This window comes from Aphelocoma coerulescens, chromosome 23 (genome assembly GCF_041296385.1).
Source record: "Aphelocoma coerulescens isolate FSJ_1873_10779 chromosome 23, UR_Acoe_1.0, whole genome shotgun sequence".
NCBI classification, from domain to species: domain Eukaryota; kingdom Metazoa; phylum Chordata; class Aves; order Passeriformes; family Corvidae; genus Aphelocoma; species Aphelocoma coerulescens.
This window is the reverse complement of record NC_091036.1, coordinates 6,115,623-6,138,964: the sequence shown is the minus strand read 5'-3', so window position 1 is coordinate 6,138,964 and position 23,342 is coordinate 6,115,623. Positions and strand designations below refer to the sequence as shown.

General features: G+C 54.5%; 2 protein-coding genes across 2 annotated transcripts; one reads left to right on the top strand and one right to left on the bottom strand.

The window, feature by feature from the left end:
• The first annotated feature begins 143 nt into the window (after positions 1 to 143).
• Positions 144 to 13,430, top strand: HDAC1 (histone deacetylase 1). The gene is made up of 14 exons (XM_069035900.1): positions 144 to 223; positions 4,028 to 4,140; positions 4,537 to 4,654; positions 5,904 to 5,978; positions 7,036 to 7,174; positions 7,677 to 7,818; positions 8,621 to 8,713; positions 8,994 to 9,102; positions 9,198 to 9,338; positions 9,525 to 9,633; positions 9,721 to 9,851; positions 10,461 to 10,607; positions 10,707 to 10,788; positions 11,089 to 13,430. The coding sequence occupies exons 1-14, from the start codon at positions 175 to 177 to the stop codon at positions 11,114 to 11,116; spliced, it is 1,476 nt and encodes a 491-aa protein (XP_068892001.1). The 5' UTR covers positions 144 to 174; the 3' UTR covers positions 11,117 to 13,430.
• A 1,344-nt stretch (positions 13,431 to 14,774) lies between these two features.
• On the bottom strand, positions 14,775 to 16,891 carry MARCKSL1 (MARCKS like 1). Its single transcript, XM_069035901.1, has 2 exons — positions 16,784 to 16,891; positions 14,775 to 16,172 (listed from the first exon to the last, which is right to left on the bottom strand). The coding sequence occupies exons 1-2, from the start codon at positions 16,844 to 16,846 to the stop codon at positions 15,582 to 15,584; spliced, it is 654 nt and encodes a 217-aa protein (XP_068892002.1). The 5' UTR covers positions 16,847 to 16,891; the 3' UTR covers positions 14,775 to 15,581.
• Between the last annotated feature and the right edge of the window lie 6,451 nt (positions 16,892 to 23,342).

The window sequence follows — 23,342 nt, the reverse complement described above, 5'->3', positions numbered from 1 at the left end:
GCCTAACCTGCTGGGTGCCGCTGCGCCTTGCGATTGGTCGGCGGGCGGGAGGGGGAGGAACGGAGCGCTGCGATTGGAGGGAACGGCGCGAGGGGCGGGGCCGCGGGCCCGGGGCGGGCAGGGTTGGTTGCGCGGGGAGGCGGCGGGTCGGGCGCTGTGAGGGGAGGCAGGAAAATGGCGCTGACGCAGGGGACGAAGCGCAAAGTCTGCTACTACTACGATGGTGAGGGGCTGCGGGCACCCGCCGGGACCGCCGGGCCGCGGGGAAACCGTCCCGGGATAGGGGGGCGGTGAGGGGCTGAGGGGGCACCGGGGACGGGGGGTGGGGGGGGAGGGGGCGAGGTGTGAGGGGAGAATGGGGGGGGGGGGAGTGGAGATTATTGGGGGTGGGGGTGAGGGGTCACTGGGGGGCCACGGAATGGGGGTGGAGGGGTACTGGGGTCGCTGGAGGTCACTGGGGGTAATGGGGGTCACTGGGGAGGGGGTGTGGGGGTAATGGGGGGTCGCTGGGGTGAATGGGGGACGCTGGAGGGTGCTGGGGATGGGGGGGAGGCTGGTAATGGGGGATCATCGGAGGGCACGGGGGTGGGGGCTGCTCTGAGGGGGGTTTAGGGGCTGTGGGGGGGTCACTGGGGGCTGCAGGGATGGGTGTTGGGGGCACTGATGGGCGGGGGCAATCGGGGCATGGGGATCAAGGATTGTGTGGGGTTTTTAGTGGGGTTGAAGGGCGCAGGGAGCGTGTGGGGGGCACGGCGGGGCTGTGGGGAGGAGAATGGGGAGAGTGGGCGGAGGATCGGGGAGGGTGGAACGGGATGGGGAAGCGTGGAGATCTGGAGGTTCGGGAGATGGGAAAGGCTGGGAAGGATCCGGGATGGAGAGAGGGGCACGAAGCCAGGAAGGCGCTTGGGATGCTGAGGTGCTGGAGAAGGATTTTGGGGAGTGCTGAAGGAGGTGCTGGGGGACAGGACGGGCTCTGAGGAGGAAGAGGCACTCCTGGGACAGCGTTTTTGGTGTCGGGAGGGGACAGAAAGGCTCTGGGAGTGGCTGCGTGGCTGTTTGCAGGGAGCTCCCGTGTCCAGGAGCCAGCCCCCAGTTCTGGCTCTGGGTTGTGGAGTGGCTCCTTTTGGTTTTGCCTCTGGGGCTGGGTCACCATCCCTGCGGAGCAGGGAAGGAAGAGCGTGGCCAGACCCCTCACTGGGTGTCCTGTGGGGTTTCCAGTGGGAGAAATCCCAGTGCTGCCCCTCTCCCTTTCCCTTTGGAGGGCTGACTTGGGGCCCTGGTGATGGGCAGGCTCGTTTTTCGCAGGCTCTGTGCTCGCCCTGGGGGAGAGGCGTTGTGCAATTCTCTGTTTCATCACGGTTTTTAGCCTGAAATCAAAGGAAAACTTGGTCTTGCTACTTTTTCCTCTCAAAGGATGTGCCCAGTGGGGGAGACTCTTCCAAATCCCGTGCCAGGCGTGTGCTGAGGGCTTTTTTTCCCCTCTAAAAACGTGAGGTTTTTCCCTCAAATGTGAGATTTTCAGCCTTGCTGGGTCTCTGACTCAGCCAGTCAGAGCACAGAGGAGGCAGGATTAGAGCTTTGGCTCAAGTGAAGCCAGGCCCAGTTTCACCACCCAACCCCTGTGTGTGACTCCCAGCATTCCCAAATCCCAGGGGACACCGAGCCCTTCATCCCTAAAATGCCTGGTTGGAACTTAAAGAGTGCCAGAATTCCAGACCAGCCTGGAAAAATTGGTCTCTGTGTCCAAATCTGGCTTTAATCTGAAAAAAAAAAAAGGCAGGGTTAGATGGGATATTGGGAAGGAATCGTTCCCTGTGAGGGTGGTGAGGGGCTGGGATAGAATTCCCAGAGAAGCTGGGATCCCTGGAAGTGTCCAAGCCCAGGCTGGAGCAACCTGGGATAGTAGAAAGTGCCCTGCCCATGGATTAAATTTAACTTTCCTCCCTTCTTCTGGGACTCTGCAATTTCTCTCAATCCTTAGAACACAACCAATTTCCAAAGCAGTTTGTCAGTTTTATCAACTGCAATATTTAAAAGGCACAAAATTCTCTCTTAAATCAGACATGAGCAGTTGTTTAGTTTGAAATGCTGCTGCCCTGCAGGTCTTTGCTGCACAAAAACCCCACAAATTTGGGTTGCCATACTCTGTGGCCAGGTTGCAGTGCCTCTTTTTTTTTTAAATTTATTTTTCCACTTTTCTTCTCTGAGCAGCTCTCAAACATCCCCAGCTGAGAGTGAAAAGCTGCTTTTTGCTGTGGGGGAAATGCACAATTTGTTCATTTGGGCCTCCTGCTTTCCACGCAGAGAGGTTGGAACAGCCCGACCTGGTGTGGGAATTCCCTGAATTTCATGGGATGAAGGAATGTGGGATGCTGAGGGTGGGGGAAGGTATCCAAAGGGTCCTTTCTTGGAATGCTGAGGGGGTTTGGAAAGGTTTGGATGGAACTTCTCCATGAGAATCTCCCTGTGGAGGGATTTGTTTGACCCCAGCAGAGGAAGAGGTGCCTGCTAAGTTCACACTCCTTAATCTGCTCTGACGTCCAGGAGCAGCTGAGCTCATCCATGGATCCCCAGGACTTGGGATGTGCTCAGCACAGGGAACAGGAGCTCAGGGTTGACCCAGGGCACTCCACTGACAGCTGATGGTGATTTTTTAAAAGCTTCACGGAGTTCTGTGCTTGGATTTTCTAGGCAGAGCCTCAAACGTCTCTTCCAAGTTCCCCAAACCTTGATTTTGGGATCGTTTTAGGGATGTATTTTCCTGTCAGGTTGGTTGCCTCAGTAAAATACCAGCACGGATTTCCAAAATTTCAGAAAATAGAGTTATTGTCAGTAAAAAAAAATGTATTTTACTGAAAAGAATTCAATGTTCTCAAGTTTTACCGAGAGAACACAACCCCCCATTTCCTCAGAGCTCCACAGGCAGGTAAATTCCAGCAGCAGAACTGCCTGGATGTGGGATTTGCACCGTTGGCATCTCCTTTTCCTGCCTTAAAATAGATCCATGTCCACGGGAGGAAAAACTGCTTCTGCTGAATGTTGAGAGTGCTGATGAAATATTAATTCTCCCCACTGAGTCACCAGCCAGACCGGATTGGATCTCCTGCTTCCCAAACGGGTCGGGAGTTGTCCAACTCCAGGAACAACTTGGTCTGGTTTCCCAGGAAAATGAGGCTTGGGAGAGATTCCTGCTGCTGGCAGCCAAACCAGGCAGGAGGTGGAAATCTGAAAGTGAAATTCCTGTAAATTTCAGGGAAATAAGTCCTGCTGGGAAAGGAGGTGGAATTAAAAAAACCCCAGTTAGCAGTGGGGGAGTGAAGTGTGAGCTCGGTTTGGAGGAGAAAATCCACGTGGGGAGGTGACCTGGGGGATTTGCAGGAAGGTGACTTTGTCCTCCTGGTCCCATAGGATAATTCCTCAGGGGGTGCCTGGAAAGGCCTGGGAATCCTCTGGAGGATTTCAAGGAATAAAAAAAAGGTTGAAGCTGTGAAAGCACAGCTGGGTGGTGTTTGCTGAGTGGCAGAATTCCCTGGATCCCGTTGCCCTTGGGTAAACAGGAGGAAAGAGAGGCCGGGTGTTTCCTGGGCTGAGTCACTGTCTGAGCTGGGATTAACTCCCCTGGCCCCTGTGGATTCTGCTCTGAGCACTCTGTGGAACCTGGGAGAGATTCCTGGCCCTCAGCCTGTGCCCAAAACTCCTCTGGCCCAAAGACCAGGGGCTTCTTCCTCATAACTGGGATGGTTTGGGCTGGAAGGATGATCCAGCATCAATGATCCAATTCCAGCCCTTTTCCAAGGACAAGGACACCTTCCAGTGGTGGCAGTGTGATGCTGGCATCCCAAATTGCCTGAATTCCCAAACTTCTGTCTCATTTGTGGATGAACTTTCCCGAATCCTTGGATATCCCTGTGCCAGGAAGGTGGGAGATCCCAACCACTGCTGAAGGAGAAAGAAATCCCAGCGGTCCCGATGGCTCAGCTGTGATTCCCTCTCCAGGAATTGATGATAAACTCCTTTCTGCTTCCAGGTGATGTTGGGAATTATTATTATGGCCAAGGGCATCCCATGAAACCCCACAGGATCCGCATGACCCACAACCTCCTGCTCAACTATGGCCTCTACAGGAAGATGGAGATCTATGTGAGTGGGGGGCTGCTCCTAAGAGAAAAAGAGTTAGAAAACGTCACAATTGATGTTTGAGGCTTGAATTTTGGGGCTTTTCTCTGAGAGGAAAGGAATAAAACCCCAAATGGTTGTGTTGATGAATTTCTGGTTTCTTCTGGGTGTTGGAGGGAGGGGCTCAAGAGAGGCTTCAGACACTGGAAAATTGCTTTTTATCCTTGAAATCGAATTTATTCCCACACTTGAATATGTAACACTTGCCAACAGTGGCATTGCTACCTTCCAAACCGAGTTTTTCCTTACTTAACGCTGCTGCTTTGATACTTTTTTGCAGTTGCTGGGGGTCCATGTGGGATTTAAAAGGGGAATTAGGGAGGGGGATGAATTCCAGAACAATCCTTGCTGTGTTTGCAGCGTCCCCACAAGGCGAATGCAGAGGAGATGACCAAGTACCACAGCGATGATTACATCAAATTCCTGAGGTCCATCCGCCCTGACAACATGTCTGAGTACAGCAAGCAGATGCAAAGATGTGAGTGATGCTGCAGCTTCAAATCTGGGATCTGGGAATCCCAGCCCAGCTCTGGAAGTTTGGGATAAAAGCAGTAGGAAGAACCATGGGAGGTTGTCATTCTCTTTGCTTTTGATTTTGCTGGTAAATAAATGTTTTGGAAACAGGTCCCTCTCTCAGGCTGAAGGAGCTGAGGGAAATCCTTTGAAATTTGGGGTTTTCTTGTTGCCTAATTTGCCTTCCTGGCTTGGAGATGACAGAACTACTCCATTTCTAACCTGCATGGATTTTATTTTAACCAGAAGAGTTGGGGTATTTCAAATCAGCAAACTGAAAACTCCTCAGTTCTTCCCCAAATCTGAAGGATTTTCAGGGCAGTGGCAGCTTGGAAATGGGGCAGGGTTGAGATACTCATTAACACCTCATTAATTTATTGGTTAATTGCGAGCTGCTGTCTTGTTCCAACCTCTCCAATCCACGGAAAGGCTCTTTAATGGTACAAAAACCTGGATTTGGTGTCTCTTCCACTTTGAGCTGATGTTTTTTTTAGCAAAGCAGCTTTCTAACAAGTCCAGACAAACAGTGAGGAAAGCTCAAGCTTCATTTAAACAACATTTTAGTCTTGGAACCCCCTGTGAGCTGAAGGGGACAGATACTAAAGCACAAGGTTCACGATTAATACACTCTGAAAGCCTCCCCCCAGTCCATAATATTCTTTAATCCACCAAATGACATCCAGCAAAGTGCATTTCTACCCAAACTGACCTGTTTACCCCTGGAGCAGCCACAGCTCATGAACACTCTGCTCTCTCTGGCACTCAGTGTTTTCTGCACTGTGGGTTTTTTTTTCCCTGAAGAAGCCAAAATGTGGAAATGAAACATGCAAAGGGCAGAGCTTTCCTTCAACAAAACCTGCTGGAAAGGGAATGAACAGTCTCTAATTCCATTCTTGCATGCCACACTTGGGCAGAGTAAATCAAAAGGGCCTGGAGTTTAATTTCTTCTAATGAGTAACTATTTTTTAATAGTGGAATTAATTACAGGAAAGATTTATTGAGGCTAAAACTCCAGTTGTGCTGAGAACCCAAAACCACGTGGTTTGAAGTCAAAGGAGTGTGCAAAGTGTCAGCCACACATTTCCATTTTGTCATTCCATCCCAGCCTTTTGCTGTTTAACACTTTTGGCCAATTTTTGAAATCCAGATGGTGGTGTAAGCTTTGGATTTCATTTCTGGGTTTATGTTAATGACTCTTTTCCATTCTTTTCCAGTTAATGTTGGGGAGGACTGCCCTGTGTTTGATGGGCTCTTTGAGTTCTGTCAGCTCTCTGCTGGAGGCTCTGTTGGTAAGATCACAAATCCTGTGAATTTTTTATTTGCCCCTTCAGCAGATGTGTTTCATGTAGTTCTGTCTCTCTGAAGCTATTTCTGATTTCCTTAATAATTAAACCCAGATTTCTCCCTGTGAATCCGAGCTTTGCCTATGGATGGATCCCCCTCCATTTGTTAATTGCTGATTTGGGTTACCTTGCTGAACGTGCAGCATCACCAGTGACAGAGTTAAAACAAAACCACAACAGCAGGGTGGAATAAAAATAAGAAAAAAAAAAATCAATGTGAGTTTAACATTAAAATAAAAGTTGTAAAAGTCTTGCTCTGGGCAGGCACAACCTGGAAAGGAAAGAACAGGGTGACTTAGCTGCTGTTTTTAACAAAAAAACCCACCAACTCTGGACTTGAGGCAAAGCAGAAACTGAAAGTTTTGAGAGCTGGAACATTTAAATGTTTTCTATTTTCTCACACCTCACAGAAAGGCTGCTGGGGAACTGTTTGTGTGCACAGCCTGAGAGCTCTGTGGCTGCTGCTCCCACAATGACACCTCGAGTCTGTATTTCCTGTGCCAGGGCTCAGCAGTGTTTGAAGCAGCTCTGTGCTCTCTCTCTGCTCCCAGGGCTGGAGAATTCCACAGAATCTCTTAATTTGGTTGGATCCTGGATTGCAGAACGTGCAGAAAGTTGATGGGAGGGGCTGGGGGAGGAGAACTTCCTCTGAATGCATTTTCACTCAATGCCCTGGCTATAGCTCAGATCAAACCTTGCATTAAAAAGCTTCGTTCAGGGCCACTGAGAAATCCAGATTGGCTCCAGTGTGACCCCAGCTGGGTGCTGGGCACTGGTTGGTGCAGATTTTTTCTGCTCTGAAGCAAAAGTGGGAAGGGATGAGAAGTGTGTATCCCATTTTCCATCCCTTCCCTCGGTTTGTGGGCACACCCAGTGTCAAACCCTTGGCTTGGAGCTTTGTAGAGCCCCCAAAAACCCCAGGGGAAGGGCTGGAGCTTCACCCCCAGGCTCTGCCCCAGGGTTTTCACTCTTGCTTTAACCTCTCTGTGATTTTCTCCCCCAGCCAGTGCTGTGAAGCTGAACAAGCAGCAGACAGACATCGCTGTGAACTGGGCAGGAGGCCTCCACCACGCCAAGAAATCAGAGGCTTCTGGCTTCTGCTACGTCAACGACATCGTCCTGGCCATCCTGGAGCTCCTCAAGTATGGGCAGCACCACTGACCCCTCTTCCTCAGTGCTTTCTCCCCAGCATTTTAATTTTATTCCCTGTTTTTCAGCTGGTTTCCCAGCAGAGTTGATTTTTTGGGCTGTGCTCCCCTCTGTCCTGAAGGGATTTGTCCAGCAGTAGGCAGAAGCTTTTGGGACACATTTTGCTGCTGCTCTTTGTTCCTCCCCTCTGCCACCCTCCCATGGCTGTGACAGCTTCTGGCTTGAGGCAAACCTCACTGGGGGAGGCTTGGGCTATAAAAATGTGCATTAAAATGCATTTTATTGACTGAATCTGAACAAACTGAGCTGCCCTCAAGGATCAGCTGCAGCAGCAAAAGTCACTTTATTTTCTGTTCCACTGCTGTCCCTTCCCTGCAGCTCTTCCCCTTGTAAATCCTGGGGGCTAGCCCCGAGTTCCACGTTCTCCTCCCAGTTTCCTCTGCTCTGGAAGCAGTTTTTCCTCAGAATAAACACAATATTGTGACTTTTTTCCAGGTACCACCAGCGGGTGCTGTACATTGACATCGACATTCACCACGGGGACGGGGTGGAGGAGGCTTTTTACACCACAGACCGTGTCATGACCGTGTCCTTCCACAAGTATGGAGAATATTTCCCAGGAACTGGGGACCTGAGGGTGAGAGCCACAAAATTCCCCTGAGATTTGGTCTTTTTTCCCGTTGTCACTGCTTTCCTGGGTGTCCCTGCTCAGAGTGACACCCATTTTCCGAGGACAGAGCTGTGGATGGGAGGCTCCTTGATCATTTATTAAACCCAAATCTTTACTCTCAGCCTCTCAGCAGCCTTCTGGTGGGGTTGTGCTCCCAAAAATGACTCTTGAAGGTGACATTTTGGTCACCTTGCAGACTCAGCTTGGTGACACAAACTCTTGGGTGAAGGTTTCTGAGGAAGTGTTGAGTGGATTTTTAGTGGCATTTCCTGCAGTGACTCAGTTCTCTGTAACTGTGTCACTCAGATAAAGCCACCTTGGGACCTCTGACATTGCCAGAACTTCTGTTCTCAGGGGTGAAAGGTTCTTTATTTTAATTTTTACAGGATTTTTACAGGAATTGTGGGGTTTTGATCTAAATCCTCTCATCTTTCACTCAGGATTTGTATTTTTTCAGCCCTGCCCAGAGGCTGGTGCTGGTGCAGCTGCACCATAGATGAAATAACTATTTTTAATAAACCACTTGGGTGTGAGAGTGATGAGAGAAATGTTAAAATAGAGTAGAGTATTTTATTTTAATTTTAAAGCAGAATTCAATGACTGACCAGATTCACTGCCAGCCCGGACCGCTGCTGTGCATCTCTGCAGTGAACAGCTCTGGCTTAATACTGGAACACACTGTAATCCAAGCTTCCCTTCCCCAGTGTGGATTCCAAATTCCCAGAATTTGGATTTCTGGTGAGCTCTGATCTCCTCTCTCACCCCACAGGACATTGGGGCAGGCAAAGGGAAGTACTACGCTGTCAATTACCCGCTCCGCGACGGCATCGACGACGAGTCCTACGAAGCCATTTTCAAGCCTGTAAGTGAAGGCTCCTCTGCTGAGGGATCCTCTGTGGGTCCCACTTTGTCCTTGGGGCCGTTCTTTGAGGACTTGGATGGAGTTTTCTGTGACAAGATTCACCGAGGGCTCTGTTCGCCCCGAACAATGGCAGCCTGTGCGGGAGCTCCTCGGTGTGAGAGCCCCAGTGTTAGCAGGGCAGCTGTGGGAGCACCAGGGATGTCTTCACGTGCCTGGTTGTCACTGGGCTGCTGTGCCAGTGGCCTGTGGGCAGGGGGTGACAAGGGGCTTTGTTGTTTAGGTGATCTCCAAAGTGATGGAGACGTTCCAGCCCAGCGCCGTTGTCCTGCAGTGCGGCTCCGATTCCCTGTCTGGGGACAGGCTGGGCTGCTTCAACCTCACCATCAAAGGTAGGAGCTGAACTGGCAGGATTCACAGCGTGAAATTCCATGGAAAACTTGGGATTTATGCCATGAGTGTGACCTTTTTTTTTTTTCCACTGCAGGCCATGCCAAGTGTGTGGAGTTTGTGAAGAGTTTTAACCTGCCCATGCTGATGCTGGGAGGAGGGGGGTACACGATCCGCAACGTGGCCCGCTGCTGGACCTATGAGACTGCTGTGGCTTTGGACACTGAGATTCCCAATGGTAATTCCCCCCTGGAGCCCTGCACCAGGACTTAGGGACACTGATATCCCAGTGACAGCTCAGGGAAATGGTGCAGCTGGGGTTTTGTTACCTCTGGATTATCCCTTTTGGATGCCCTCAGTGCTGTTGCTGCTCCTGTCTCATCCCAGTGAGAATTTCATTCCCTTTCATTCCCCCCCCTCCCAGAACTTCCATACAACGACTACTTTGAGTACTTTGGGCCTGACTTCAAGCTCCACATCAGCCCCTCCAACATGACCAACCAGAACACCAACGAATACCTGGAGAAAATCAAGTGAGTCTTGGGGAACACCCCTTCCAGGGGGGCTGCTGGCCCTGGGTGGCCCCTGGTGCCAAAGTCTCCTTCCCTGGCTGGCTCTAGGCAGCGGCTCTTCGAGAACCTGCGCATGCTCCCTCACGCTCCCGGGGTGCAGATGCAGCCAATTCCTGAGGATGCTGTCCAGGAAGAGAGCGGGGATGAGGAGGAGGATGATCCCGAGAAACGCATTTCCAGTAGGTGCTGGGAATTCTGAGCCATGCAGGATCCACGAGCTGCTCCTGAGGAGAGCAGGATGTGGGGTTTAGATCCCATTCTCCAATCCTGGAGTCTCCCTTTGAATCCATTCCCACCTCCCTGATGGATTTGGTAGGACAAAGCACTGCTGAGCACTGCAGGCTCCCTTCTGCCAGGTGATTTCCATAATGGGAGAATTCCACCAGTTGCTGGGTGCTGGGGCAGAATCCCTGGCAGGATCCTTCTGGGTGTATCCCAGCAGTGGAAAATGGAGCTTTGTATCCAGCCTGGAGCTTTCTATCCAGCCTGGAGCTTTCTATCCAGCCTGGCCCTTGGGATCCAGCAGACAGATTTTGCAGTGGGAGGCTGTGCTCGTGCTCTCAGGTCTGGACATCCCACTGTGCCTAATCCAAGCTGTCCATGTCATCTTGGATCTTGGGGCAGGAGCAGGTGGGGAAGGGATGAGTTCAAAGATGCCTCAGGTGCCAATAAAGTGTTTTTATCGTGGCCTAATCCTGATTTATGTGGGGCTCCACTCGGAGAATTAATGCTGGGAGCTTCCTGATTTGAAAATTCGCTCAGCCAACCTCTGTTCTCTCCCCCCTCAGTCCGAAATTCCAACAAGAGAATATCCTGTGATGAGGAATTCTCCGACTCCGAGGATGAGGGGGAAGGAGGGCGCAAAAACGTCGCCAACTTCAAGAAAGCCAAACGTGTGAAAGCAGAGGAGGAGAAGGAGGAAGAGGAGAAGAAAGGTGAGCAGGAAAGCTGGGCACCTCCTGCAATCCTGCCTGGCTTCTCCTTTCCTCCTGCACTGCTCTGTGTCTTTTTTTTTGTTTGTTTTTTTATTCCAGAGGAGAAGGAAGAGGAAAAAGCAAAAGAGGAAAAAGCAGCAGCAGCAGCAGCAGCAGTGGCAGCAGCAGCAGAACCCAAAGGGTGAGCCTGGCTCACTCCCCGTGCCCAGGGGGGGTTTGGGGAGGGTTGAGAGGTTGATGTGACAGCTTGGGTGGCATTTTAGGTGGCATTTTGGGTGGCTTTGTCACGGGTTCCTCACAGGAAGAAGTTTGCAGGTGTTGAGAGGGCTGAAAAACAAAACCACTTCTCTTTCCTTCAGCAATGTATTAAATTTGAGCTGAAAATGAACCAGAGAAGCAACATTTTAAAGGCTTGTTGTTAGATCCAAGCCCAAATTGCTGATTTCAACCAAATCCTTCCCTTTTTTTTTTGCTTCCCCAGGGTGAAGGAAGAGACAAAATCCACCTGAGTGGCGTCGTCGTTGTCGTAGGTTTAGCTCCCGGGTTGCCTCCTCCCCACAGGATTTCTATTTTATATAAGTTTTCTGTATATATTTCTATATAATTGTATAAATGACTCGAGAACTGTAAATTATTCCTTGCTGCACTCCACTGGGAGCAGGCAGGGGAGGATTCTGCAGCCCAGATTTGGTGACCGGGGAGTTTCACTCTTGCCTTCCACTGCCCTCCTTGGTGTGTCTCTAAAAAAAACAACAGCAACAAAAATCACTTCCTTCCTTTGCTCTCTCCTCCGAAATAACCTTGGAAAAGAAGAATTTAAGTAGAAGTAGTGTCTGCATTTCAGGTTAGGTGGAAAGATGGCCATCAATTCTTATTTTTTTGGGTGTTTGTTTCACGGGAGAATTCCCAAACGAAGCCTGTGGGAGACCTTCGTGGTCTTCAGTTGGATTCCACCATGGCAAAAGAAGAAAAACAAAAACAAAAACAAAACCTGCAAGCTGGTGCCACTTCTCAGGGTCAAAATTGTGCAGTTCTTGAATAGAGTTGGCTCCTCCCTGCAGCAAACTTGGGGAAAGAGGTGAAGCAGCTGAAAATCAACCTGAAAAGTGCTTTTTTTGATTGTTTTGGGGTTTTTTTTTTAAGTGAATCAGCCCCAGAGCCCAGATGTGGAGAACACAAAATTAAAATCACCCTTAGTGGGTGGTTCAGTTTTCCAAGATCTCCTGCATCCAGGGAGTGTGGCAGCATTTTATGCACCTGGAGGGAGGGAAGGGATGGGATTTTTTACCTGATTTTTTTACCCTCTCTGGGTGGGGAGGGAATTCCTCCCCTCTGGCTTTGCTTTTCCTCTGAAACCACTGCAACAACCCCCTCAAAGCCAACCCAGAGCCCGGCTGACAACTCTTCTTGATGTGTATCCCTAAAAACCCCGAAGTTTCCTCTTGATTGAAGTGAAATTCCGAACGTTTTCCAACTGAATTTCCCTCCCAAGGCCAGTAAATCCCAACCTTTTTATCCGCCGCCTGTTGCCTTCCTGAGGGAACAGCAGATGGGGCTCTGAACGTTTTTACAGCTCCTCTCCCTCCTCCCCCTCATTCTCTCGCCCCCAGAGCTCTTTTGTGACCAGCTCTGCCCTTTCTTTTGCCTCTTTTGTACTGAGCTTTTTTTTTTCTTTCTTTCTTTCTTTTTGGGGTGGGGAAAAATTCGGATTTTTGTTTTTTTTTTTTTTTTTTTTTTTTCCCAGGCAGTTCCCACTCGCTGCTCTCCTTTCTCAGGGGGAATCCCTCTGGAATTCCAGAGGCTCTGCACCCTCCCACGGGAGCACTGCTGAGGGTTTCAACTCTAATAATGCTGCTAAAACTTCACACAGGTTATTTTTTCAAAGGGTTTATTTTTTTAACTCCTTTTCTCCCCCACCCCCTCCCCTCTCCAGCTTTTTCCCTCCCCCCACCGTGGAGTTTTTTTAGTCTCTTTGGGATCTGAGTGAGGTTTTTCACTCTCCTGCTTCTTCAGTGTTTGTAGGTGAACCAAGAGAGAGATCAGTGTAACTTTGTGTCTGGGGAGGGTGGGAAGGGAGGGGAAAAATCTATTGTGGTTTTTTAAAGATGCGTTTATTTTGAATTTTGAGAACCTTTGTAATAAAAACTCGTCCATTTCTATGGTTGGTGTGAGCCTGGGCTGCTTTTTTTACTCAAGGGGTAAAATTTTTAAATTCATTTTCAGAGCCTTTCCTGGATCTAATGGGAGATCCCAACAAAAAAATAATTAGAGGTGGAATTAGGATTTGGAAAGAAAAAGAAGGCATTAATTTCCCTTTTTCCCTTCCAATGCTGGTTTAATTCCATCCATGAGAACATTTTATTTATTTATTTATCCCACACCTGGAAATCTGCTTGAATCTCTTTTGTAAATGGTTATTTCCTTTACAAATTATTATTTGCTTTCCTTTTTTTTGGCCCCTGTTACCCCCCAGTGTTTTTACAAAACAGCCTTGAAATCCTCCCTCTCTCTGGAAAAGGGAACTCAAAACTGATGGGTTTTGGGGGTTTTTTTTGGTGGTTTTTTCTTTTGCTCACAGCTTCACCTGGGGTGGTTTTATTCCCAAATTCCAGCTGGGTTCTCATCCCTGATCCTGTCTGGGTTTGTGCTTGGAGTGGAGCAGTTTGGGAATAACAAAGTGATGGGAGGGGATGGACTTAATTCATCTTCTGGCAGGATTTGAGTGGCTTGATGCAGAATCCAAGAGGATGAAAATTCCTTAATTTAACGAGGAGCAGGTTCCATTGTGCAGCTGAGCTGGGATCGCACCTGAAATGGCCACAAAACCCCAAATCTGCTGGGTTTAGAGTCAAAAAAAAAAAAACAAACAACCAGCTTTGTGTTGGCTCAGTGGACTTTGGGTGCTGGAGCAGCCCTGGGAAGCTTCCATCCTCCTTTCCACCATTAAATCCTCCCCTCTTGGAACAAAACCCCTCGAGTTTGAATGGAATCCCCATTGAATTCCCCCTTCCCGATCCCGCCTGCATCCGCAGCCCTTCCCTTTTCCAGCCATTCCTAAAATGGCTGCCACGCTGCAGCTCCGCCGGATGCTCCGGGATGAGCCAGCTCCCAAATCCCCCATTTCCTTCCAAACAGAGGGGGAAAAAAACCCCCATTTATTTCACCCCGCTGATCAAAGAAATGAATCCCTTCGGGAAGCTGCTCCCTTCTTTCGGCTTCCTTGCATAAAACCAGGAATTTTGGGGGGGCATCCCCACCTACCTCGAGGCTCGCCAAGAGCCCGGATGCTCCTTGCCCTTGCCAGGGTTGGGCAAACAATGGTTTGGGGTTTTCTTTCTTTCTTTCTCCATCTTCTTCGCCAGCCCAAGCACCAAGAGCAGGTGCTGGGCTGGGAATTGGGGGAGCTGGGATTGGGGAGCTGTGGGAGCAGCTTCCAGGGCTCTGCTCCATCCTCCTGCCTCGGGAAAAGCCGGCGCAGGTGACAGCAGCAGGGATAGAGGCACCATTGTTGCCTCCTTTTCCCTTTGTTCAGGGAATCTTTGCTCCCAGCCCTCTCCTTTTGTGCTCCGGGATCTTTTCAGCCCAAAGGAGCTAATCCTGCTCTAAAAAAAAAAAAAAAACAAAAAAACAACAACACATCCCCCCAAAAAACCGATTTAAATGAAAAGAAGCCAAGCTTCAAACTGGGAATTTCGCCTCACCCTGAAGAAAATCCCGGGGGGGTTTGAGGTTTTTCCAGCCCCCACCGGGGGGAAAAAAGCGGGATTGGCAGGAAAACAGGTCCCCAGCAGGCAGCTGAGCAGCGATCCCGAGGTGGAGACGGGGCTGGGGTGGGAAAGTCCTTTGTGGCCAGGGCTCTGCATCTGCTGCGAGTCAATTAACGGCGAGCAGTGATTAAAGGCAGCAGCTGTTGGGCTAAATCAGCAACTCCATCTTCCCCGGCCCTTCCCTGGCATTCAGGACAAGAAGGACTCGAGCTCTCCCGTAAAAGGGTCACCATTTATTCCTTTCAAATGTTACAAGTACAGCTTTTGTTCGGTGGTTCGGTTGGGTTTGGGTTTGTTTTTTTTTTTTTTCCTTCTTTCTCCTTTTTTTTTTTCCTGTTGTCGTTTTTTTGTTTGTTTTTTTTTTTTTTTTTTACAAGTTAGAAAATTGCAAATCAAGTGGTTTTGGTTTTTTTGTGGTTTTTTGTTGTTGTTGTTGTTGTTTTTTGGCCATTAAAAAACTTATTTACAGAGAAAAAAAACAACGTTGGCTTCACATTATACAGCTGGCAGGGCCCCCTCTGTCCACCCCACACCCTAAAAGTTATCCCTTAGAAGCAGAATTAAACACAGCGGACTTACAAGCTTTATGGTTTTAAGCCAATAGAAGACATTATAAAAAACTAACCAGATTAGCTTTTAAACCATCGATTTCTAGAAAAAGCGCGAAATACTTGAAATGAAAAGTCAGAACCAGGAATGTAAACTGAGAAATTAAGCAAAAAAAAAAAAAAAAAAAAAAAGAAAAAAAAACCGAAAAAAAAATCAAAAATTCCATTGAACAGTCAGTGGGATTGGGAGGAGAGGGGACAGTCTGGAGGCTGGAGAGATCCAGAGTGGGAAGTGGGATCCGGATTCTTACAAACTGTAAACTCCAGTGGTGTCCGGGACAGATCTTCCTCCGCAGTTTTGTTGGTTTTTGTTGTTTTTGTTTTGTTTGTTTGGTTTGTTTTTTTTTTTAAATTTTATTTTTCCCCCAAGGAATTCAGGTCAAACTACTCCAAGTGGCGGCGGTGGTGGGAATCCAAACCAGCTTTTCTACCAGGAACGGGGAGAAATACCTGGAAGGGAAGGGGGTGTGCGGGGCGTGGTGTCAGTCCTAGGGGGGCCGGGGCGGTGTGGGCTAGTCCGTGGCGTTCCGGGATGGACGGGGAGGGATGGAGGGAGGGCGGCGGGAGAATCCCCGGTGAGGACGATGCCCAGGTGGCCTCTACTCTTCCTTCTGCTCCGCCGCCGCCGCCGCCGGGCTCGTTGTGGGCTCCGGCCCCGCGGCTTTCGAGGGCTCCTCGGGTTTGGCTGTGTCTCCGTGGCTCTCCCCTGCCTGCTGCTGCTGCTGCTTCTCCTCCTCCTCGCTCCCCGCGGCTTCTCCCCCATCCTTGGGCTCAGCCCCCTCGCCGCCCTCCCCCTGCTCCTCCGCCGGCCCCTCCTCGGGGGGAGCCGAGGGCTGCAGCCCCCCCGGCGGGCTCTCCTCGCTCTTGCCCTGCTCCTCCGTGGGCGAGGAGCCAGAGGAGTCCCCGGCTTCCTTCTTGTTCTTGCGAAAGGAGATCCCGCTCAGCTTGAAGGATTTCTTGAAGGAGAACTTCTTCTTCTTCTTGGGGGCGTCCTTGGGGGCCGCGGCCCCTTCGGCTTTGGGGTCGCCGCCGTCGGCGGCGGGCGGGGCGGGCTCGATGGTGTCCCCGCCGCTCGCTTCGCCCTCGCTCTCCTCCTTGGGGGGTTCCGCCGAGCCGTTCCCGTTCTGGGGGGCCACCTCGACCCCCACCTTGGGCGTCATGTCCCCGTTGTAGATCACATGGCCGTTCTCCTGCGGGGGGAGCCGCGTTAGGCACCGCCGGCACCCCGCGCCCCCTCCCCAAAATCCCCGCACCCCAAAAAGGGCTCCCAGCCGGGAAAACGGGGGGCAGCGGGCACCGGGGAGGGGGGGGTGGATCCAGCTGGGGATAAGGAGATGGGGCGGGCACCACGCCGGGGAAAGGGGGGGTTTCCAGCCGGTGGAAATGGGGAACACCGGACCCAGAGCGGAGCTTCCCGCGGGGGAAAGGAGCGCACCGGGCGGTGCCCACCCATAAAAAGGGGGTGCAGCGGGCCTGGGCAAGGGTCTCACGGGGGGGATCCGCTCGGTGGGAGGGGTGGGGGGGGTCCAGCGCGCTACCACCGGGCGGCGCCCGCGCTCCACTCCCGGTACCGGGGCGCGGCGGCGGACGGAACCCGCCCGGTGCCGGGGGGAGCCCGGGGCGCGGCGCGGGCGGTGCCGCATCCCCCGGTGCCCGGCGGGCAGGAGGGTCCCCTCCCTTCCGCCGGGGCAGGAAGGTTCCCCTCGACTCCATCACCGCCCCCTCCCCACCGAGCCTTTGTCCGCGCTGCCGCCCGCCCCGGCGGGGCGCACGGTGCCCCCCGGTACCGCCCGGTACCCACCTGCCCGTTGGCCTTGGCGGTGTCGGGGTCGCCGCCCGCCGCCTTGGAGCCCTGGCTGCCCATGGTGCGGCACTTGGGGAGGTGCCGGCCCCGCCGCGGCGGCTGCGCTGGGCGGGAGTGGGGCGAGCCCCCCGCCGGCCGCTGATAAGGCGAGGGGCGGGGGCGGGACGGTGCCGAGCCCGCCCCGGGGGCGGGGGGACCGCGCTGGAGCCGCCGCCCCGCCGGGCACCGGGGGGTTGTGGCGGCCGCCGAGCCCCCTCCCCGCCTGGGTGCCCCCGAAGGTCGGTGAGCACCCCCTTCCCTGGTGGGGGGGGGGTCTCATCGCAGCTCCGGAGTGCTGCTCACCCCATCCCTGGCAGCTTTGGGGGGCTGCTCCCCCCACCTCATCACCTCGGGGTGCTGCTCACCCATCCCTGATAGCCCTGAGGTGCCCGTGCCCCCATCACCAGCACCCCTGGGTGCCTCTGCTCCCATCACCAGCACCCCTGCTGGGCCTGTGCCCTCCGCCCTGTCGCCCCTGGGGTGCTGCTCACCCCATCCCTGTCACCCCTGGGAGGGTCCCATGGTGCCCCTTGGCCCTTTCCTGTCACCCCCCAGGACTGTCCTGGTGCAGGTGGCCTCAGTCCTGTCACACCCAGGGTCTCATCCCGTGGTTTTGCTCGTTCCAGGGTCCTGCTCATCCCAGCCCCATCATTCCTGGGGGTCCTGCTGTGGGGACAGGTCCTGCTGTGGGGACAGGTCCTGCTGTGGGGACAGGCTGTGCCATGGGTCCCACCCCGCTCCCTGCCTCGCTGAGTGCTCTGGCACAGGCACAGGGAGGTTTTCCCCCTCTGGGTGTTCCTCTTCTCTGATTTCCTGGAACAGGAGCGCTGAGGAGAAAGGAGAATGGCACCAAACTGATGGATTGCTCACGCTGGTGAGGGGCCTGCAGCATCCCTGCCAGGGATCCAGCAGTGCCAGCCGGGGATTCGCTTTCCCCTGGCACACAGACACAGCTGGATTTCACTGCGGGTCCCAAAATCCTGCCCCTTTTGTGCCAGCTCAAGCCACCCACATTCCCTGAGGGCTGCAGCAGGACAGCTCCTGAGTGCCCTGGACTTTTCCAGGCATCCTGCTCCCACCAGAGCTGCTCTGGAGCCACCACGGGCAGCAGGACCCCCTGTCCCCAGCACCCAGCTGTGCCACGGAGCCTGGCAGGATCCAAGGCCGGGCTCCAAGGGGAAAACAATGTCCCGCTGTGTGCACTGCGCCAACAAGGTCATGTTTTGTCTCCAGCCTCCCTCCCCCTCCCCGGCACATCAGCTCACCCCCGCTGGAGCGAAATTGCTGTTAATTAAAACAGGCGGCATCTTCCTTATTGACTTTTGGGTGCCAGTTGATAAAAAGCCCTTGGACGGCTGCCGGGCGCTGCCGGCTTGGCCGTGAGGGCCGGAGTGTCCCGAGCAGCCCAAGGAGCCGGGCAGGGTGTTCCCTGCTGGAAAACAGGAGTTCCAGGGAGGCTGTTGGGTTTGGGAAGACCCAGAGTCCAAGGGAGTGGAGTATTTAGTGGATGCACGATGTTTGTTCCCAATCCCAGCTCCAGGCTGGTGTTCCCAGCTGGGGAGGACAACGTGGCAGAGTCACAGCTGGGGAGCCCTTCCCGGTGTCCCAGCAGCCGTTCAGCCTTGGGAAATATCCGTGTCAAACCCGTGCTTCTCTTCCCACCTTCTGGGAGAGGTTTTCAGCCTTTCTGCTGGAGGTCATTTCATCCTGAGTCTTGTCTGCAGGAATGGCCTCGTGCTACTGTGTCAGCCCATCCCATCCCATCCCATCCCATCCCCATCCCATCCCATCCCCATCCCATCCCATCCCTATCCCGTCCCATCCCCATCCCCATCCCCATCCCCATCCCATCCCATCCCATCCCATCCCATCCCCATCCCATCCCATCCCTATCCCGTCCCATCCCCATCCCCATCCCCATCCCGTCCCCGTCCCCGTCCCCGTCCCGTCCCATCCCATCCCATCCCATCCCATCCCATCCCATCCCATCCCCATCCCATCCCCATCCCCATCCCCATCCCATCCCATCCCCATCCCCATCCCATCCCATCCCATCCCATCCCATCCCATCCCATCCCATCCCATCCCATCCCATCCCATCCCCATCCCATCCCATCCCCATCCCATCCCCATCCCCATCCCATCCCATCCCATCCCATCCCATCCCATCCCATCCCATCCCATCCCATCCCCATCCCATCCCATCCCCATCCCCATCCCATCCTATCCCCATCCCATCCCATCCCATCCCATCCCATCCCATCCCATCCCATCCCATCCCATCCCATCCCCATCCCATCCCATCCCATCCCATCCCATCCCTCTGCTGCAGCTCCAGCACCTTCTGGCTGTGCCAACACCCCCTCAACCAGCGCCGGCTCTCGCAGCGCCCGTCCAAACCCCTCCATCCACACCACAGCCCCGAGACATTCCCATCTCCCATCCCAAAGCCACAGGGAACCACAAATGGGAGTGGCATGGGCAGCTCATGGCCACTGGAGCATTGGGAAGCTCGGGAAGCTCGGGAAGCTTTGGGGGTGCGGCCCTGGGGGTGCTGGTGGCAGCCCCGATGGGGTTTTGGGGACAACAACGCGTTCCCCGTGGAATTGGTGCTTGTGGGAAGGTGTTCCCTTGGATCTGAGGGGATTTTTGGGGCTGGGGTCGGCAGCCACCCCACGGAGAGCTCGGGCCTTTTCCGTGTTTTGCCAGAGGGGACAAGGAATTTCACGCCACAGCTCTCCCCTCTCCCAGAGCACCAGGACACGGATGTGATGTGGAAAGGGCAAACTGGACAAGAAGCACACCCGGGGGGTGACAATGACATCCCTCCCACCACGCCAGGCCCTCTCGGAGGACATTTTTCCAGGGCTTTCATCTCCGAGGAATCCCCGTCTCTCCCGATCCCAGCTTTTCTTGCGAACCCTCTTCTGCAGCGCTGCGTAAGGGCTGTGTTTATAAATAGCCACGTTCCCCGTGGATTCCCGAGTGTGCCTCCCCTTCCACGGCAGATGTCCGTCCTTCCCGTGCTCTTCCCACGCTGCCGGGATGGATCCGCTGCCTCTGGAGCGACCACGCCGGTCCCAGAGCCCCGTGGGGTGACCGTGGCCATCCCCAGGTGCATCCACAGCCAATTTTTCCAGCTCCCAACATTTTTTCCTCCTCCCTGCGTGGCCGGGGCCGTGTGGTGACAGCAGAAACCAGAAACTGCTGAATTCCAGCATCACCCAAACCCCATCCCACCCCTCCCACTGGAAACCAGCAGCCACCAGCCCCGTGCTGGATCCCATCCCTCCTCCATCCCACGCAGGGCCGGGAGATGCTCCGGCTCCACCGGGCTCTCCGGGAGCTTTGGAAGGGGCAGGAATTTGCAGGATCCCCGCAGACGGACAGATTATGGTCTGGCTGCTCCTCCAGCAGATGGACAGGCAGACAAATCTCTGCCGCTGCTGCCCGCCAGGCCGGGGGGACGCCGGATCCTTGCGGATGTTGTTTTCCACTTTCCAGACCTACTTAAACTGCGGCTGATTATTAATTTATCGGGTGTTAAGCGCTCAGAGGCTGCAGGGCGGAGCAGGGAGCTCCAGCCCCGGCACCACCGGGCTGGAGAGGGACAGGAGGGACCCTCCCCACCCGCTCGTCCTGCCCTGCATCCCGCCAGCCCTTAACGAGGAATTAAGGCAATTGTTTATTCATGGACCCGGATCATCCGCTCCGGGATTTTATCCCGAGTTAAAGGGGGCCCAGCCGGGGTGACCAAACAGCGCTGGGAACAAAAACAGAGGGATTTCCATATTGATTTATAAATAGCAAAGGAATTAACTAATTAGATCTCTCCGGGGACAGAATTCCAGCAGGGAGAGCGCGGGGCTGGCTGGATGGAGGGCGAAGGCTTCTGCCACCATGGCAGCGACGGGGACAGCCCTTGGGGACAGCCCAGAGCTGCTTTAGGGTCTGGGGGCTGCTCCTTGAGGGTCTGGGGGCTGCCCCTTCCCTGCTGTCCATGCCGCAGCAGTTTGGCTTTCCCAGGACACGGACACGCCTCGGGATGCTCCGGATGCGCATCCCATGAGGATCCTCAGCTGCAGGGGGAAAATCATCCACGCTGGGGGATTCCTGAGGGGAACAAGGCCCAGCAGGAAGAGCTGGGAATCTCTACCCTTGACCAAGGAGACGTTGGGCACTGCCCAACCTGCTCGTGGTGCTGGGGCAGCACCGAGTGACCTCTGACGTGCACCTGGAAAAAAAGGGTGTCCCACGAATTTACCGGAGCTCTCCCTGTCCCCACCACCAGTGTCCCCAAATCCTTCCTGCCCTGGGCATGGCTCCAGCCTGGGAAGCTGTGGCGAGGCGCTGCCTTCCCATAGAAACACATGAAAGGGCCCCTTCTTGTATCTGCCAGAGCCCCGTCATTTTTGGTTGTGAAGATCCCATGGCAACGGGCGCCTTCTGCGACTGCTCCTGCTATTTCTGGGCTCGCTTTTTCCCTCCCGTGGGATCATCCCATGGGATCAGCCCCTCTCTCCCAGCCCTGGGCCTTTCCCACCCCGTCACCCCCTTCCCTGGGTAACATCCTCCTGTGGGATCATCCTGTAGGATCAGCCCCGGCTCTCCCAGCCCTGGGCCTTTCCCACCCTGTCACCCCCTTCCCCTTCCCTGTCCTGCTGAGGTGTTTTGAGTCACGGAGCAGGAAGGAGAGAGGAATCTCCTCCATATCTTATCTTGGAGCCCATCTGCTCTTCCTTAGGGCCAGGAATTGGGATATCTGCAAACAAAGCCAGGCCCTGAACCCAATCCCCTCCAGCCTCATCCTCAGGCTGGGCTGGGCTGGGCTGGGCTGCCCCAGGGTGACAATGGGGACAGTGGTGGCGTGGGAGGGTCCCCATGGACACGGTCCCTGGGTCAGTTTTGGCATTTTGGGGGTCAGCACCCCCACACGGCCTTTCCCAGCCTCTGGATCCCTCCTGGCTGCTCCTGGCAGAGCGGGAACCCCCACAGCGCCCTGGCCCGGGCATCCCGCTCATCCCACCCTGCTCATCCCATCCCGCTCATCCCACGCTCCTTATCTCCCGAATCCCGGCCTTAGGCTGCTCCTCGGAGCTGATAAAGGGCTCCCTGACCCTGAGCTGCCGGCTCGGGAGCACTGGAAGAGCAGGACGGCTGCCAGAGGGTGCCTGGAGAAAACCGGGAATGCAGCATCCAGCAGGGAGCAGGGCTGGGAGGGCGGCGGGTGGGACCACACCGGGCTCTGCTCCCCTGACCTGGGCAGGGTCCCCCAGCCCGGGGCTGAGCGGGGACAGGTTCCAGAGCATCCTTCCTGGCTGGAAGGGAAGTTTATAATGGAAACAAAAGCCAGGCTCTGTCCAAGGGGAGCTTTTCCCGTGGCGTTTCCTGCGGAGCTGTGGCGGGAGCGCTCCCGCACGCCATGGCCGGGGCAGCGTGGCAGGAGGGCTGTGCGTGATTTGGGATCACAAATCCCACCCAACCCTGCCCTCTGGCAGTGGGGAGCCATTCCAGTCACGCCAGGTCTTTGTCCAAACCTCTCCAGCTCTCTTGGACCCTCTGGAAGGGGCTCTGAGGCCTGCCCTTCTCCAGGTGGACATCCCCAGCCTGGCTCCAGAGAACTCCAGCCCTTGGAGCATCTCCGTGGCCTCCTCTGGACTCGCTCCAGCAATTCCACATCCTCCTGATGTCTGGAGGCAGCTCTGCAGGTGCGGCCTCACCTGAGCAGGGCACACAGGGACAATCCCCCTCCCCTCCCGCCGGGTGCCGATCCCACAGATCCCTCGGCAGCGGGACACAACATCCCACCGCCTCCCCCGCCCTCCCCCCGAGAGCGGTGACCCCTTCAGCCCGTGTCCCCGGGGCCGGTGCAGGGAGCGGGGCAGGGAAGCGGGGCCGGGATGCTCCGGGGCCGCGGTTCCTCCCCCGGGAGCCGCGGGATCTATGGGCCCCTTTCTCCCGGAGAGTCAATGTGGCTTTTTGTTGCGCTGCCGGGGCTGATGCCGCCGAGCGGGGACAGACAATGCGTGGCATTGTTCCCTTTCAGCAACATCTGACGGGCCCAGGCGCAGAGAAGAGGCCAGTGTGTGTCCGGGATGCGGGGGGAAGGGACCGGGATGGACGGACAGGCAGCGGGAAGAGCGCAGGGACACCCAAACCGCTCCTGGATGTCGGGCTGGAGGGATGCTGAGTGCCTGGGAGGCTGTAAAATCGCCTCGGTTTGGGTTGGAAGGGAGCTTAAAGAGCGTTAGGATGATGAGGGTGTTGTTTTCTGGTACCCAAAGAGCGTGGAAAATCATCCCCAAGAGCCACAAACTTCCCGCCCCGCTCATCCTAATGGAATATTAATTATAAAACCTCATTAGGAACCTGCAAGTGTCAACACCACCAACGTTCCCGTTGCTGTTTCCTCTCCCCGAGGTCCTGCCTGGTTTCCTGGGGCGGCTGGGGGTACCTGAACCCCCGGTAAATCCAGGGAAAAGCCTCTCCCCGAAATCCCAGGCGGGTGAGGGGGGAG